This window comes from Salvelinus alpinus, chromosome 6 (assembly GCF_045679555.1).
Source record: "Salvelinus alpinus chromosome 6, SLU_Salpinus.1, whole genome shotgun sequence".
NCBI lineage: Eukaryota > Metazoa > Chordata > Actinopteri > Salmoniformes > Salmonidae > Salvelinus > Salvelinus alpinus.
The window spans coordinates 6,535,850-6,551,101 of NC_092091.1; the positions used below are offsets into that span (position 1 = coordinate 6,535,850).

The 15,252-nt window shown below is 38.0% G+C and overlaps 1 protein-coding gene across 1 annotated transcript; it reads left to right on the forward strand.

Annotated features, from left to right (window-relative positions):
* Positions 1-13,442, forward strand: LOC139577809 (zinc-binding protein A33-like). The gene is made up of 6 exons (XM_071404984.1): positions 1-577; positions 2,604-2,699; positions 3,071-3,301; positions 3,650-3,672; positions 11,393-11,511; positions 12,789-13,442. The coding sequence occupies exons 1-6, from the start codon at positions 170-172 to the stop codon at positions 13,361-13,363; spliced, it is 1,452 nt and encodes a 483-aa protein (XP_071261085.1). The 5' UTR covers positions 1-169; the 3' UTR covers positions 13,364-13,442.
* The last annotated feature ends 1,810 nt before the right edge of the window (positions 13,443-15,252 follow it).

Below are 15,252 nucleotides of genomic sequence, written 5' to 3' on the forward strand. Positions count from 1 at the left end.
CCAACACTGAGATCACAAAACATTTCGTAGTTAGAGAGGTGAGGTTGCAGGAACAGAATCTAGAATATAATCTCTTTATTCTAGGGTAGTAAGGTTGCAGGAACAGAATCTAGAATATAATCTCTTTATTCTAGGGTAGTAAGGTTGCAGGAACAGAATCTAGAATCAAATGACAGCAAAACCAACAAGCCAACCTTCACTCTCCAAGGAGGACCTGCTTTGTCCTGTGTGTTGTGAGGTATTCAGCCTTCCCGTCCTGCTGAAATGTGGCCATAACTCCTGTAAGGAGTGTTTACAAAAATTGTGGGAATGGAAGGGAGGCAGACAATGCCCCGTGTGTCGGACCACGTCGAGCTCAGAGAGGCCTCCTATCAACCTGGCCCTAAAGATAGCAGCCGGCGTGTTTACAGAGCAGAGGAGGAGCAGGGGAGAGGAGGAGCGGTGCCTTCTTCACAACGAGAAGCTGAAGCTATTCTGTCACAACGACGAGGAGCCAATTTGTGTCGTCTGTCAGCTTTCTAACCAACACAAAGTACATGTGTGCTGCCCTGTAGAGGAGGCTGCTCTGGAGAAAAAGGTGAGACGGGATGTCTGAACTATTATAGAGCAATTTAGACTGGTGTATGTGTGTCTATCAGTGGAGGCTGCTGAGGGGAGGACGGCTCATACTAATGACTGCAATGGACTCAATGGAGTGGTAACTGAGGTAGATATATACATATAGGTAGAGATAAAGTGATTAGGCAACAGGATAGATGATAAACAGTAGCAGCGTATGTGATGAGTCAATAGAGTTGGTGCTGAGGGGGTCAACACATATAGTCCGGGTGCTTGTCGTGCGGTACACAGACAGAAAGGTGTTCCTCTGGTCCTGGATGGCAGGGAGCTCGGTCCCACTGAGGAACACCTTTCCCGTTGAGGATCTGAGGACCCATGCAATATTTTCTGCCTCCTGGGGGGGAAGAGGCGCTGTCGTGCCCGTTTTACGACTGTGTGTGTGGACCATGTTCTTTCCACCAAGGAACTTGAAGCTCTCGATCTGCTCCACTACAGCCTCATCGATGTGGATGGGGGTGTGCTCGGCCCTCCATTTCCTGTAGTCCACGATCATCTCCTTTGTCTTGCTGACGTTGAGGGAAAGGTTGTTGTCCCGGGAACCACAATGCCAGGTCACTGACCTCCCTATAGGCTGTCTCATCGTCGTCGGTGATCTGGCCTGCCACCATCGTGTTTTCAGCAAACTTAATCATGGTGTTGTAGGCGTGCGCAGCCACACAATCGTTGGTAAAAAGGGAGAACAGGAGGGGTCTAAGCACGCACCACTGAGGCGGCCCCCTGTGTTGAGGGTCAGCGTGGCGAATGTGCTGTTACCTACCCTCACCACCTGGAGGCGGCCCGTCAGGACGTTCAGGATCCAGTTGCAGAGGGAGGTGTTTAGTCCCAGGATCCATAGCTTAGTGATGAGCTTTGAGGGCACTATGGTGCTGTAGTCAATTAATAGCATTCTCACATAGGTCTTCTTTTTGTCCAGGAGGGAAAGGGATAGAGGGCAATAGAGATTGCATCATCTTTTAATCTGTTGGGGCGGTATGCAAATTGGAGTGGATCCAGGGTTTCTGGGATAATGGTATTGATGTGAGTGTCTGCTTGACACATTTAGGTACGACAGAGTATCAAGGGTCAAGGGTCAAGGGTCAAGGGAAGGATGAAAATGTCAGTGAAGACACTTTCCAACTGATCAGCGCTCTGAGTACACGTCCTGGTTAATCCACTTCTGACACAGGGTGGCACAACAGAGCAACTCTCGATGCACACTTTTGTAAAGAGTGTCACGTCTGCTCCCGCTCTTCCCTCCCCCTGGCGCTTGAGGGCGCCAGAATGCCTTGCATCACTCACTCCTGCCATCCATCACGTACACCTGCCTTTCCTCGTCACGCGCATCAGCGTTATTGGACTCACCTGGACTCTCTGATCACCTGTTCATTTCCTCCCCTATATGTGTCAGTTCCCCAGCTCTGTTTCCCGCTTCTGCATTGATTGTTTTCTGTTTGCTAACGCTGTTTATGTCTCGTTCCATGTCCGTTATTTATTAAATGTTACTCCCCGTACCTGCTTCGTCTCTCCAGCGTCATCCTTGTGACAAAGAGTTCATGTGAAAAGATGTGAGCGTATTGTCTTCATGTTAGGAGCCTTCTCCATCGAATAAACACTTAGATTTATGTTCATGGGTAATTTATTTGCGGCCATGTGAATGTTAACCTGTTTAAAACGCTTAAACCAAAATCACACGGAAAGACCGGGTAGAAATCGTCATCCAAATCCGATGTTAGTAATCGCTGTTCACTCAAAAAAACAGTTTTCGATCATAAGAAATGATGCCGGAGACATTATGCACGAAAAAGTTAAGATCAGAGTTAAAAAATAAACACAAAACAGCAGATTAGCAGAATTCACAATTTTTAGATTGTGTGTGTGTTAATGTGTGTGTGTGCTTGGGGGGGGGGGGGGGACTAGGTTATGCAAGCAATGGAATGTATATTTATGTTATGATCAAGAGTTTTGGATCAATGTTTTTTTTGTTGTTGTTTACATAATTATTTCAGATAGAGGTCTCAGCCAAGCTTGATTCATTGCAGAAACACCTGAAAATACTCAACAAGACTAAAGAGGATTGGGAAGAAACCAGAAATTACTTAAAGGTAATTACTAAATGACTTGCGTTTTAAGGAAACAACTTTTTTTTCTTCTCAGGGCAGATTGACTACTTCAGTATGTGCTTTTAATTAGTTAGTGAGCTATATACATACACTATCAATCCATCTGATTAGTTAGTGAGCTAAATACATAGACTATCAATCCATCTGATTAGTTAGTGAGCTAAATACATAGACTATCAATCCATCTGATTAGTTAGTGAGCTAAATACATAGACTATCGATCCATCTGATTAGTTAGTGAGCTAAATACATACACTATCAATCCATCTGATTAGTTAGTGAGCTAAATACATACACTATCAATCCATCTGATTAGTTAGTGAGCTAAATACATACACTATCACTAACTGTAGAGCCAGGCGGACCAGACGGAGCGACAGATGAAGGAGGAGTTTGAGAGGTTCCACCAGCTCCTGAGGGAGGAGGAGAAAAACAGAGTGGACAAGTTGAGACAGGAAGAGGAGAACAAAACTCAGGTGATGTGTATGAAGTTGGAGTACATCAAGCAGAGGATCGCTGCCCTCACAGACACCATCAGCGAAGTAGAGACGTCCATACGAGCGGATGATGTGAAGTTTTTACAGGTATCTCATCCAAAATAAAATAATCAATGAAATGATAAATTCATACAGACTGCCTGACATATGTATCCCACATTTTAAGTTAATAAAAACAAAATGTTTAACCTTTATTTAACGAGGCAAGTTCTTATTTACAATGACGGCCTACCGGGGAACAGTGGGTTAACTGCCTTGTTCAGGGGCAGAAAGACATATATTTACCTTCTCAGCTCAGGGATTCGATCCAGAAACCTTTCGGTTACTGGCCCAAAGCTCTAACCACTAGACTACCTGCCACCCCGTAAATAAAGCGAATTATTATTAATATAAATCTATTCAATAACATCACTTTGTTTTGCTCTACTTCTTTAGGACTACAAGAAGACAAAGAGCAGGTATGTAAAGGGCTACTACTACAACTAACTACTAACTACTACTGACTAACTACTACAACTACCAACAACTACTACCACTACTACTTCTACTACGACTACCAACTACTACTACTACTGACTAACTACTATGATCTACCAACTACTACTACTACTACTAACTACTACCAACAACTAGTACTACTACTACTAACTAATGCTGACTAACTACTATGATCTACCAACTACTACTACTACTAACTACTAACTACTACTGACTAACTACTACTAAATACCAACAACTAGTACTACTACTACTAACTACTACTGACTAACTACTACTAACTACTACTAACTACTACTACTACTACTACTACTACTACTACCACTACCAACTACTACTAATACTACTACCACTACTACTACTACCACGACCAACTCCTACCAACTACTACTACTACTAACTACTACTACTACCAACTACTACTACTACTACTACCACTACCAACTACTACTAACTACTACTAATACTACTACTACTACTACCACTACCAACTACTAACAACTACTACTACTACTACTAACTACTACTACTACCACTACCAACTACTACCAACTACTACTACTACTACTAATACTACTAACTACTACTACTAACTACTACTACTAACAACTACAACTAACTACTACTACTACTACTACTACTACTGACTACTACTAACTACTACTACTACAAACAACTACTACTACCACTACCAAATACTACTAACTACTACTACTACCTACTACTACTACTAACAACTACCACTACCAACCACTACTACTACTACTACTACTAACTACTACTACTACATACTACTACTACTACTACTATTACTACTAACTACCACATTATATTACAACCTACTATTACTACATAATAACTACCTACTAATACTACCTACTAATACTACCTACTAATACTACTATTACCTAATATCATTGCCTACTAGCATTACCTAGTATTACTGCTAATACTACATACTACTAGTAATACCTACTGCTACTACTAACTAGTATTACTACTATTACTACCTACTGCTACTGCTACTGCTACCTACTATTAATACCTACTATAACAACCTACTATTATTACCTACCATTACTACCTACTAGTACTACCTACTATTACAACCCACTATTACAACCTACTATTACCACTAGTACTACCTACTATTACTACTATTACTACCTAGTAGCACCACCTACTACGACTACTACTATCTACTAGTACTACCTATTAGTACTACTACTATTTCAACCCACAATTACTGCATATTATTAAAACCTACTATTATTACCTACTACAACTCCCTACTACTACTAACTACGATAACTAATTATACTGCTACTACTACTACTACCTACTATTAAAACCTATTATTACTACTTACTAGTACAAACTACTATTATGGCCTACTATTTCTAATATTTCTACCTACTATTACTACCTACATTTACCACCTGCTATTACCACATTTTATTGTTACCTACTATTATTACTACTTTTACATGTTACTATTACTACTATTACTACTTACCATTACTACATATTACTACCACATACTATTACTACCTACTTTTACTGATATCACTACCTAATATTACTACCTGTTTTTAATACTACCTACTATTACTTCATACTACCGTTACTGCATAATATTACTACATACTATTACTACCTAATATTACTATTACCACCACTACTACCTCTACCTACTACTACTACCACCTACCACTACTACCTACATTTACTACTATTACTGCCTACCATTACCTCTAGCACCACTTATTATTACTACCTAATACTACAACCTGCTATTACTAACTACAAACTACAATTATTACTATCAACGATTACTATGTATTATTGCTACTTAATATACATGCATACTAGTACTACTATTACCACCTACTATTACTACATACTATTACTGCTATTGCTACATACTATTGCTACCTACAATTACTACTATTACTATCTACTATTGCAAAGTGTTATTAATACTATCTGATATTACTTCATACTACTATTTCTACCAAATATTACTACATAGATTTACTACCTACTGGTAATATTACTATTGTTACCTATTACCTATTACCTACTATTGCTACTGCCTAAAAATACTACCATGACCAATTACTACTACTACCTATTATTACTTCATACTATTATTACTGCATAATATTACTACATACTATAACTACCTACTATTACAACCTACTACTATTACTACTACTACTACTACCTACAATTACTACCTTTACCACCTACTATTACTACTTTTACTGCCTACCATTACTACTAGCACCACTTAATATCACTACCTAAAACTACTACCTGCTATTACTACCTGATATTACTACTACTACTACTACTACCATTTCTACTACCTACTACCATTTCTAGTACGCCTTACTATTAGCACTAGTAGTACTACCTAGTATTACTAACTAATATTTGTGCTACAACATACTATTAATAACTGATATTACTATTTTTACTACTATTACTAACTACTTTTACTACCTCCTATTACTACTATTACTAACTACTTTTACTACCTACTATTACTAACTACTTTTACTACCTACTACTACCTACTATTACTACTATTACTAACTACTTTTACTACCTGCTATTACTACTATTACTAACTACTTTTACTACCTGCTATTACTACTATTACTAACTACTTTTACTACCTGCTATTACTACTATTACTAACTACTTTTACTACCTACTATTACTACTATTACTAACTACTTTCACTACCTACTATTACTACTATTACTAACTACTTTTACTACCCACTATTACTACTATTACTAACTACTATTACTATTATTACTACTATTACTACTACGACTACACCGTATTACTATTACTACTATTACTACTATTACCACATAGTATTACTACTATTACTACATATTATTAGTACTATTACTACTATTGCTGCTATTACTACTATTACTACAATTACTACTATTATTACCAATACTACTACTATTACTACTATTACCACATAGTATTACTACTATTACTACTATTAATACTATTAATACTACCTTTACTATTATTACTACTATTACTACTATCCAAAATATTATTACATCTATTACTACTATTACTACCTATTACTACTATTACTACATATTATTACTACTTTTACTATTAGTACTACTATTACTACTATTATTACTACGTTAACTATTATTACTACTATCACCACATATTATTACTACTGTTACTACTATAACTATATATTATTACTAGTATTACTACTATTACTACTATTACTACTACTATTACTACTATTACTACATAGTATTACTAATAGTACTACTAGTACTACTATTACTGCTATTACTACTAATATTACTACTATTACCACTATTAATACATATTATTACTACTATTACCACTATTACTACTATTACTACTATTACTACTACTATTACTACTATTACTGCATATGATTACTACTATTACTAATATTACTAATATTACTAGTATTACTACCATTACTACATATTATTACTACTATTACTACTATTACCACATATTATTACTACTACTACTATTACTACTATTTAACCAATATTACTACATAGTAGGACTACTATTACTACTATTACTATTATTACTACATATTATTACTACTATTACTACTATTGCTACTACTACTATTACTACTATTACTACTACTACTATTACTACATACTACTACATATTATTACTACTATTACTATTATTACTACATATTAATACTACTATTACTACTAGTACTAATATTACTACTATTGCTACTACTACTATTACTACTATTACTACTATTACTACTACTACTATTACTACATATTACTACATATTATTACTACTATTACTACTACTATTACTACATAGTATCACTACTATTACTACTGTTACTACTATCACTACATAGTATTACTACTATTACTTCTATTACTACATACTATTACTACTATTACTACATACTATTACTACTACTACTACATATTATTACTACTATTACTACTATTACTACATATTACACTATTACTACTATTACTACTATTACTACTACTATTACTACTAGTATTACTGCTATTACTACTATTACTGCTATTACTACTACTATTACTACTATTACCACTATTAATACATATTATTACTACTATTACTACTATTACTACTATTACTGCTATTACTACCACTATTACAACTATTACTACATATTATTACTACTATTACAACTATTACTAATATTACTAGTATTACTACCATTACTACAAATTATTACTACTATTACTACTATTGCTACTATTATCACATATTATTACTACTATTACTACTATTACTACTATTACTGCTATTACTACTATTACTGCCTGCTATTACTACTATTACTACTATTGCCGCATACTATTACAACTATCCGGAACTAATATTAATACATATTATTACTACAATTTTTTAACTATTAGTACTGCCTACTAGTACTACTTTTACTAACTACTATTACTACATACTATCACTAACTAACTAATATTACTAATATTATGACTCACTATTACAGCATAATAGTACTACCTACTATTACTAGTATTATTGCCTACTATTACTACTATTATTAACTACTATTTCTACTAACTATTACTACTAGTACCAACTAGTACTACCCACTAGTCATACTATTCCTACCTACTATTACTATTATTACTACCTACTAGTTCTACCTTCTATTACTACTATTATTGCCTATTATTACTACTATTACTACCTACTTTTACTACCTATATTACCACCTGCTATTACCACATTTTTCAGTTGAATACATTTCAGTTGAACAACGGACTAGGTATCCCTTGCCTACTGTTGCTAACATTACTACCTACTATTACCACGATTATTAGCTAGTATTAATACTAATACTAATAGCTGATATTACTACTTAATATTACTACTACTACTACTACCTACAATTACTACCTTTACCACCTACTATTACTACCATTACTGCCTACCATTACTGCTAGCACCACGTATTATTACTACCTAATACTACTACCTGCTATTACTACCTACCATCTCACAGTACTACTAATACTACTACCACAATTATTAGCTAGTATTAATACTAATACTACTATCTGCTATTACTACTACTGCCTCTACCTACTATCACTACCTACTATTACTACATACTATTACTACTATTACTACCTACTATTACCACCCACTATTACTACTAATACTACCTACTATTACTACCTACTATTACTGATATTACCACCTACTATTTGTGCTATTACTACCTACTATTACTACCTACTATTACTACTATTACTACCTACTATCACTACTATTACCACCTATTAATACTACTATCACTACATGCTATTACTACCTATTATTACTGCTATTACTGCTATTACTACTATTACTATTATTACTACTGTTACTACTATTAACACTATTGCTACATATTATTGCTACTATTACTACATATTATTACTACTATTACTACCTAGTATTACTACTATTACCACTAGTACTACCTGCCATTACTACTATTACTACCTGCTATTACTACTATTAGTACCTGCTATTACTAATATCACTACCTACTATTACTACCTACAATTACTACTATTACTACCTACTATCACTACCTACTATTACTACTATTACTACCTGCTATTACTACTAGTAATACTATTATGCTATTACTACCTACCATTACCACCTACTATTACTACTATTACTACCTACTATTACTACTATTACAACCTGCCATTACTACTATTACTACCTGCTATTACTACTAGTAATACTATTATGCTATTACTACCTACTATTACTACCTACTATTACTGCTATTACCACCTGCTATTAGTGTTTTTACTACCTACTATTACTACCTACTATTACTACTATTACTACCTACTATTACTACCTACTATTACTACCTACTATTACTACTATTAATACTATTTCTACCTACTATTACTACTATTACTACCTACTATTACTACCTACTATTACTACTATTACTACCTACTATTACCACCCACTATTACTACTAATACTACATACTATTACTTCCTACTATTACTGCTATTACCACCTACTATTAGTGCTATTACCACCTACTATTACTACCTACTATTACTACCTACTATTACTACTATTACTACCTACTATTACTACCTATTATTACTACTATTTCTACCTACTATTATTACTAATACTACCTACTATTACTGCTATTACCACCTACTATTAGTGCTATTACTACCTACTATTACTACTATTACTATTACTACCTACTATTACTACCTACTATTACTACTAGTACTACCTACTATTACTACTAGTACTACCTACTATTACTACATATTATTACTACTATTACTACCTACTATTACTACTAGTACTACCTACTATTACTACATATTATTACTACTATTACTACCTGCTATTACTACTATTACTACCTACTATTACTACCTATTATTACTGCTATTACTACCTACTATTACTACCTACTATTGCTACTATTACTACCTACTATTACTACCTACTATTACTACTAGTACTACCTACTATTGCTACATGTTATTACTACTATTACTACCTACTATTACTACTAGTACTACCTACTATTACTACATATTATTACTACTATTACTACCTGCTATTACTACTATTACTACCTATTATTACTGCTATTACTACCTACTATTACCACCTACTATTACTACTATTACTACCTTCTATTACTACCTACTATTACTACCTACTATTACTACTAGTACTACCTACTATTACTACCTATTATTACTGCTATTACTACCTACTATTACTACTATTACTACCTACTATTACTACTATTTCTACCTACTGTTATTACTAGTACTACCTACTATTACTACCTACTATTACTACCTACTATTACTACCTACTATTACTACCTACTATTACTACCTACTATTACTACTATTACTGCCTACTATTACTACCTACTATTACTACTATTACTACCTACTATTTCTACCTACTATTACTACTATTACTACCTACTATTACTACTATTACTACTATTTCTACCTACTATTATTACTAGTACTACCTACTATTACTACCTACAGTTACTAATAATAATAATAATCACAGTGGTTGTAGACGGTGCAACACGTCAGTACCTCAGGAGTAAATGTCAGTTGGCTTTTCATAGCCGAGCATTCAGTTAGAGACAGCAGGTGCAGTAGAGAGAGAGAGGGTCGAAAACAGAATGTCCGCGACAAGGTAGCACGTCCGGTGTACAGGTATTACTACCTAATACTACTACCTACTATGTAGCCTAGTGGTTAAAGCGATGGGCCAGTAACCGGAAGGTTGCTGAATCGAATCCCTGAGCTGACAACATAAAAATCTGTCATTCTGCCCCTGAGCAAGGCAGTTAACCCACTGTTCCCCAGGCGCCGAAGGCGTGGATGTTGATTAAGGCAGCCCCCCCGTATCCTCTCTGATTCAGAGGTGTTGGGTTAATTGCGGGAAGACACATTTCAGTTGAACAACGGACTAGGTATCCCTTGCCTACTGTTGCTAACAAACATTACTAAATAAAGCCAACAATTGTTTACATTCTGTTTTTATTGAAACCTTATTGATGATAAATCCATCGTGTTTCAGGACCAAAGGTCCCCTGGGAGAGCCAGAGTGTATCAGAGGAATCCTCATAGACGCTGCCAAACATCTGCAATCACTCAAGTTTGGAATCTGGAAGAAGATGGCAGACATTGTCCAATGGGGTGAGTATTGGCTACACACATTGTTTTTCACAGCTATTCGTGCAAATTCCAAAAACCATTTAGATAGTTTTGGTATCCAGAAACAAATCTCCCATGCGACAGACCCATGCGACAGACCCATGCGACAGACCCATGCGACAGACTACCATTTTGATCAGGTAGAGAAAATGTTGTTATACATAAACAAAATGTATGTTTGTGCAACCTGTTGATACAGAGCTCAGACAATCAGTCAGACAATCAGTCAGACAATCAGTCAGACAATCAGTCAGACAATCAGTCAGACAGTCAGTCAGACAATCAGTCAGACAGACAATCAGTCAGACAATCAGTCAGACAGACAATCAGTCAGACATTCAGTCAGACATTCAGTCAGACATTCAGTCAGACAGTCAGTCAGACATTCAGTCAGACATTCAGTCAGACATTCAGTCAGACAATCAGTGAGACAATCAGTCAAGCATTCAGTCAGTCAATCAGTCTGTCAGACATTCAAAACATGTTTTTGGATTCCCATTGTCAAAATATTAAATGAATATATCTGTATGCTGCTCTACCAATTAACACACTCCTTCTGCTCTACCAATTAACACACTCCTTCTGCTCTACCAATTAACACATTCCTTCTGCTCTACCAATTAACACACTCCTTCTGCTCTACCAATTAACACACTCCTTCTGCTCTACCCATTAACACACTCCTTCTGCTCTACCAATTAACACACTCCTTCTGCTCTACCAGTTAACACACTCCTTCTGCTCTCCCAATTAACACACTCCTTCTGCTCTACCAATTAACACACTCCTTCTGCTCTACCAATTAACACACTCCTTCTGCTCTACCAATTAACACACTCCTTCTGCTCTACCAATTAACACACTCCTTCTGCTCTACCAATTAACACACTCCTTCTGCTCTACCAATTAACACACTCCTTCTGCTCTACCAATTAATACATTCCTTCTGCTCTACCAATTAACACATTCCTTCTGCTCTACCAATTAACACACTCCCTCTGCTCTACCAATTAACACATTCCTTCTGCTCTACCAATTAATACATTCCTTCTGCTCTACCAATTAACACACTCCTTCTGCTCTACCAATTAACACATTCCTTCTGCTCTACCAATTAACACATTCCTTCTGCTCTACCAATTAATACATTCCTTCTGCTCTACCAATTAACACACTCCTTCTGCTCTACCAATTAACACATTCCTTCTGCTCTACCAATTAACACACTCTGTAGTAATAGATGTTTCTCCTCCTTCCAGTCCCCATAACCCTGGACCCCAACACAGCCCAGTCCAACCTCAGCTTCTCTAAGGAGTTCAGCAGCGTGAGGTACAGCAGAAAGAAGCTCCTGCCAGACAACCCCGAGCGCCTTACTAGCCGCATCTCTGTCCTGGGAGCTACAGGATTCACCTCCGGAAGACACAGCTGGACCGTAGAGGTGGGCCAGAGCAGAGACTGGTACATCGGAGTCGCCCGAGAGTCCATCAAACGCAAGTCCACCATCTTCCTCAACCCTGCTGAGGGATTCTGGGTAATCGGGTTGTGTAACGGGGAGACGTACTGGGCCCAGACGTCCCCGCGGACGCGCCTGGAGGTGAAGAGAGAGAGGAAGCCGTGGAGAATCACTATAGAGCTGGACTACGACCGAGGGAAGGTGCTGTTTCTGAACACAGTAGACTCAACGCTGATACACGTGTTCAAAGAGAAGTTCACTGAGAGGATCTTTCCTTATTTTGCTCCGGGGATGTATGAGGAGGGAAACACCTCCAGTCCTCTGACCATCTGTCCCCTGACTATATCTATAGAGGTACTGAACCAGATTATACTACCATAACACCTCCCGTCCCCTGACCATCTGTCCCCTGACCATCTGTCCCCTGACCATCTGTCCCCTGACTATATCTATAGAGGTACTGAACCAGATTATACTACCATAACACCTCCCGTCCCCTGACCATCTGTCCCCTGACTATATCTATAGAGGTACTGAACCAGATTATACTACCATAACACCTCCCGTCCCCTGACCATCTGTCCCCTGACTATATCTATAGAGGTACTGAACCAGATTATACTACCATAACACCTCCCGTCCCCTGACCATCTGTCCCCTGACTATATCTATAGAGGTACTGAACCAGATTATACTACCATAACACCTCCCGTCCCCTGACCATCTGTCCCCTGACTATATCTATAGAGGTACTGAACCAGATTATACTACCATAACACCTCCAGTCCCCTGACCATCTGTCCCCTGACCATATCTATAGAGGTACTGAACCAGATTATACTACCATAACACCTCCCGTCCCCTGACCATCTGTCCCCTGACCATCTGTCCCCTGACCATCTGTCCCCTGACCATCTGTCCCCTGACCATCTGTCCCCTGACCATCTGTCCCCTGACCATCTGTCCCCTGACTATATCTATAGAGGTACTGAACCAGATTATACTACCATAACACCTCCAGTCCCCTGACCATCTGTCCCCTGACTATATCTATAGAGGTACTGAACCAGATTATACTACCATAACACCTCCCGTCCCCTGACCATCTGTCCCCTGACTATATCTATAGAGGTACTGAACCAGATTATACTACCATAACACCTCCCGTCCCCTGACCATCTGTCCCCTGACTATATCTATAGAGGTACTGAACCAGATTATACTACCATAACACCTCCCGTCCCCTGACCATCTGTCCCCTGACTATATCTATAGAGGTACTGAACCAGATTATACTACCATAACACCTCCCGTCCCCTGACCATCTGTCCCCTGACTATATCTATAGAGGTACTGAACCAGATTATACTACCATAACACCTCCAGTCCCCTGACCATCTGTCCCCTGACCATATCTATAGAGGTACTGAACCAGATTATACTACCATAACACCTCCCGTCCCCTGACCATCTGTCCCCTGACTATCTGTCCCCTGACCATCTGTCCCCTGACCATCTGTCCCCTGACCATCTGTCCCCTGACCATCTGTCCCCTGACCATCTGTCCCCTGACCATCTGTCCCCTGACCATCTGTCCCCTGACTATATCTATAGAGGTACTGAACCAGATTATACTACCATAACACCTCCCGTCCCCTGACCATCTGTCCCCTGACCATCTGTCCCCTGACCATCTGTCCCCTGACCATCTGTCCCCTGACTATATCTATAGAGATACAGGACCAGATTATAATACCATAACACATCCCGTCCCCTGACCATCTGTCCCCTGACCATCTGTCCCCTGACTATATCTATAGAGGTACTGAACCAGATTATACTACCATAACACCTCCAGTCCCCTGACCATCTGTCCCCTGACCATCTGTCCCCTGACCATCTGTCCCCTGACCATCTGTCCCCTGACTATATCTATAGAGGTACTGAACCAGATTATACTACCATAACACCTCCAGTCCCCTGACCATCTGTCCCCTGACCATCTGTCCCCTGACTATATCTATAGAGGTACTGAACCAGATTATACTACCATAACACCTCCCGTCCCCTGGCCATCTGTCCCCTGACCATCTGTCCCCTGACCATCTGTCCCCTGACTATATCTATAGAGGTACTGAACCAGATTATACTACCATAACACCTCCCGTCCCCTGACCATCTGTCCCCTGACCATCTGTCCCCTGACCATCTGTCCCCTGACCATCTGTCCCCTGACTATATCTATAGAGGTACTGAACCAGATTATACTA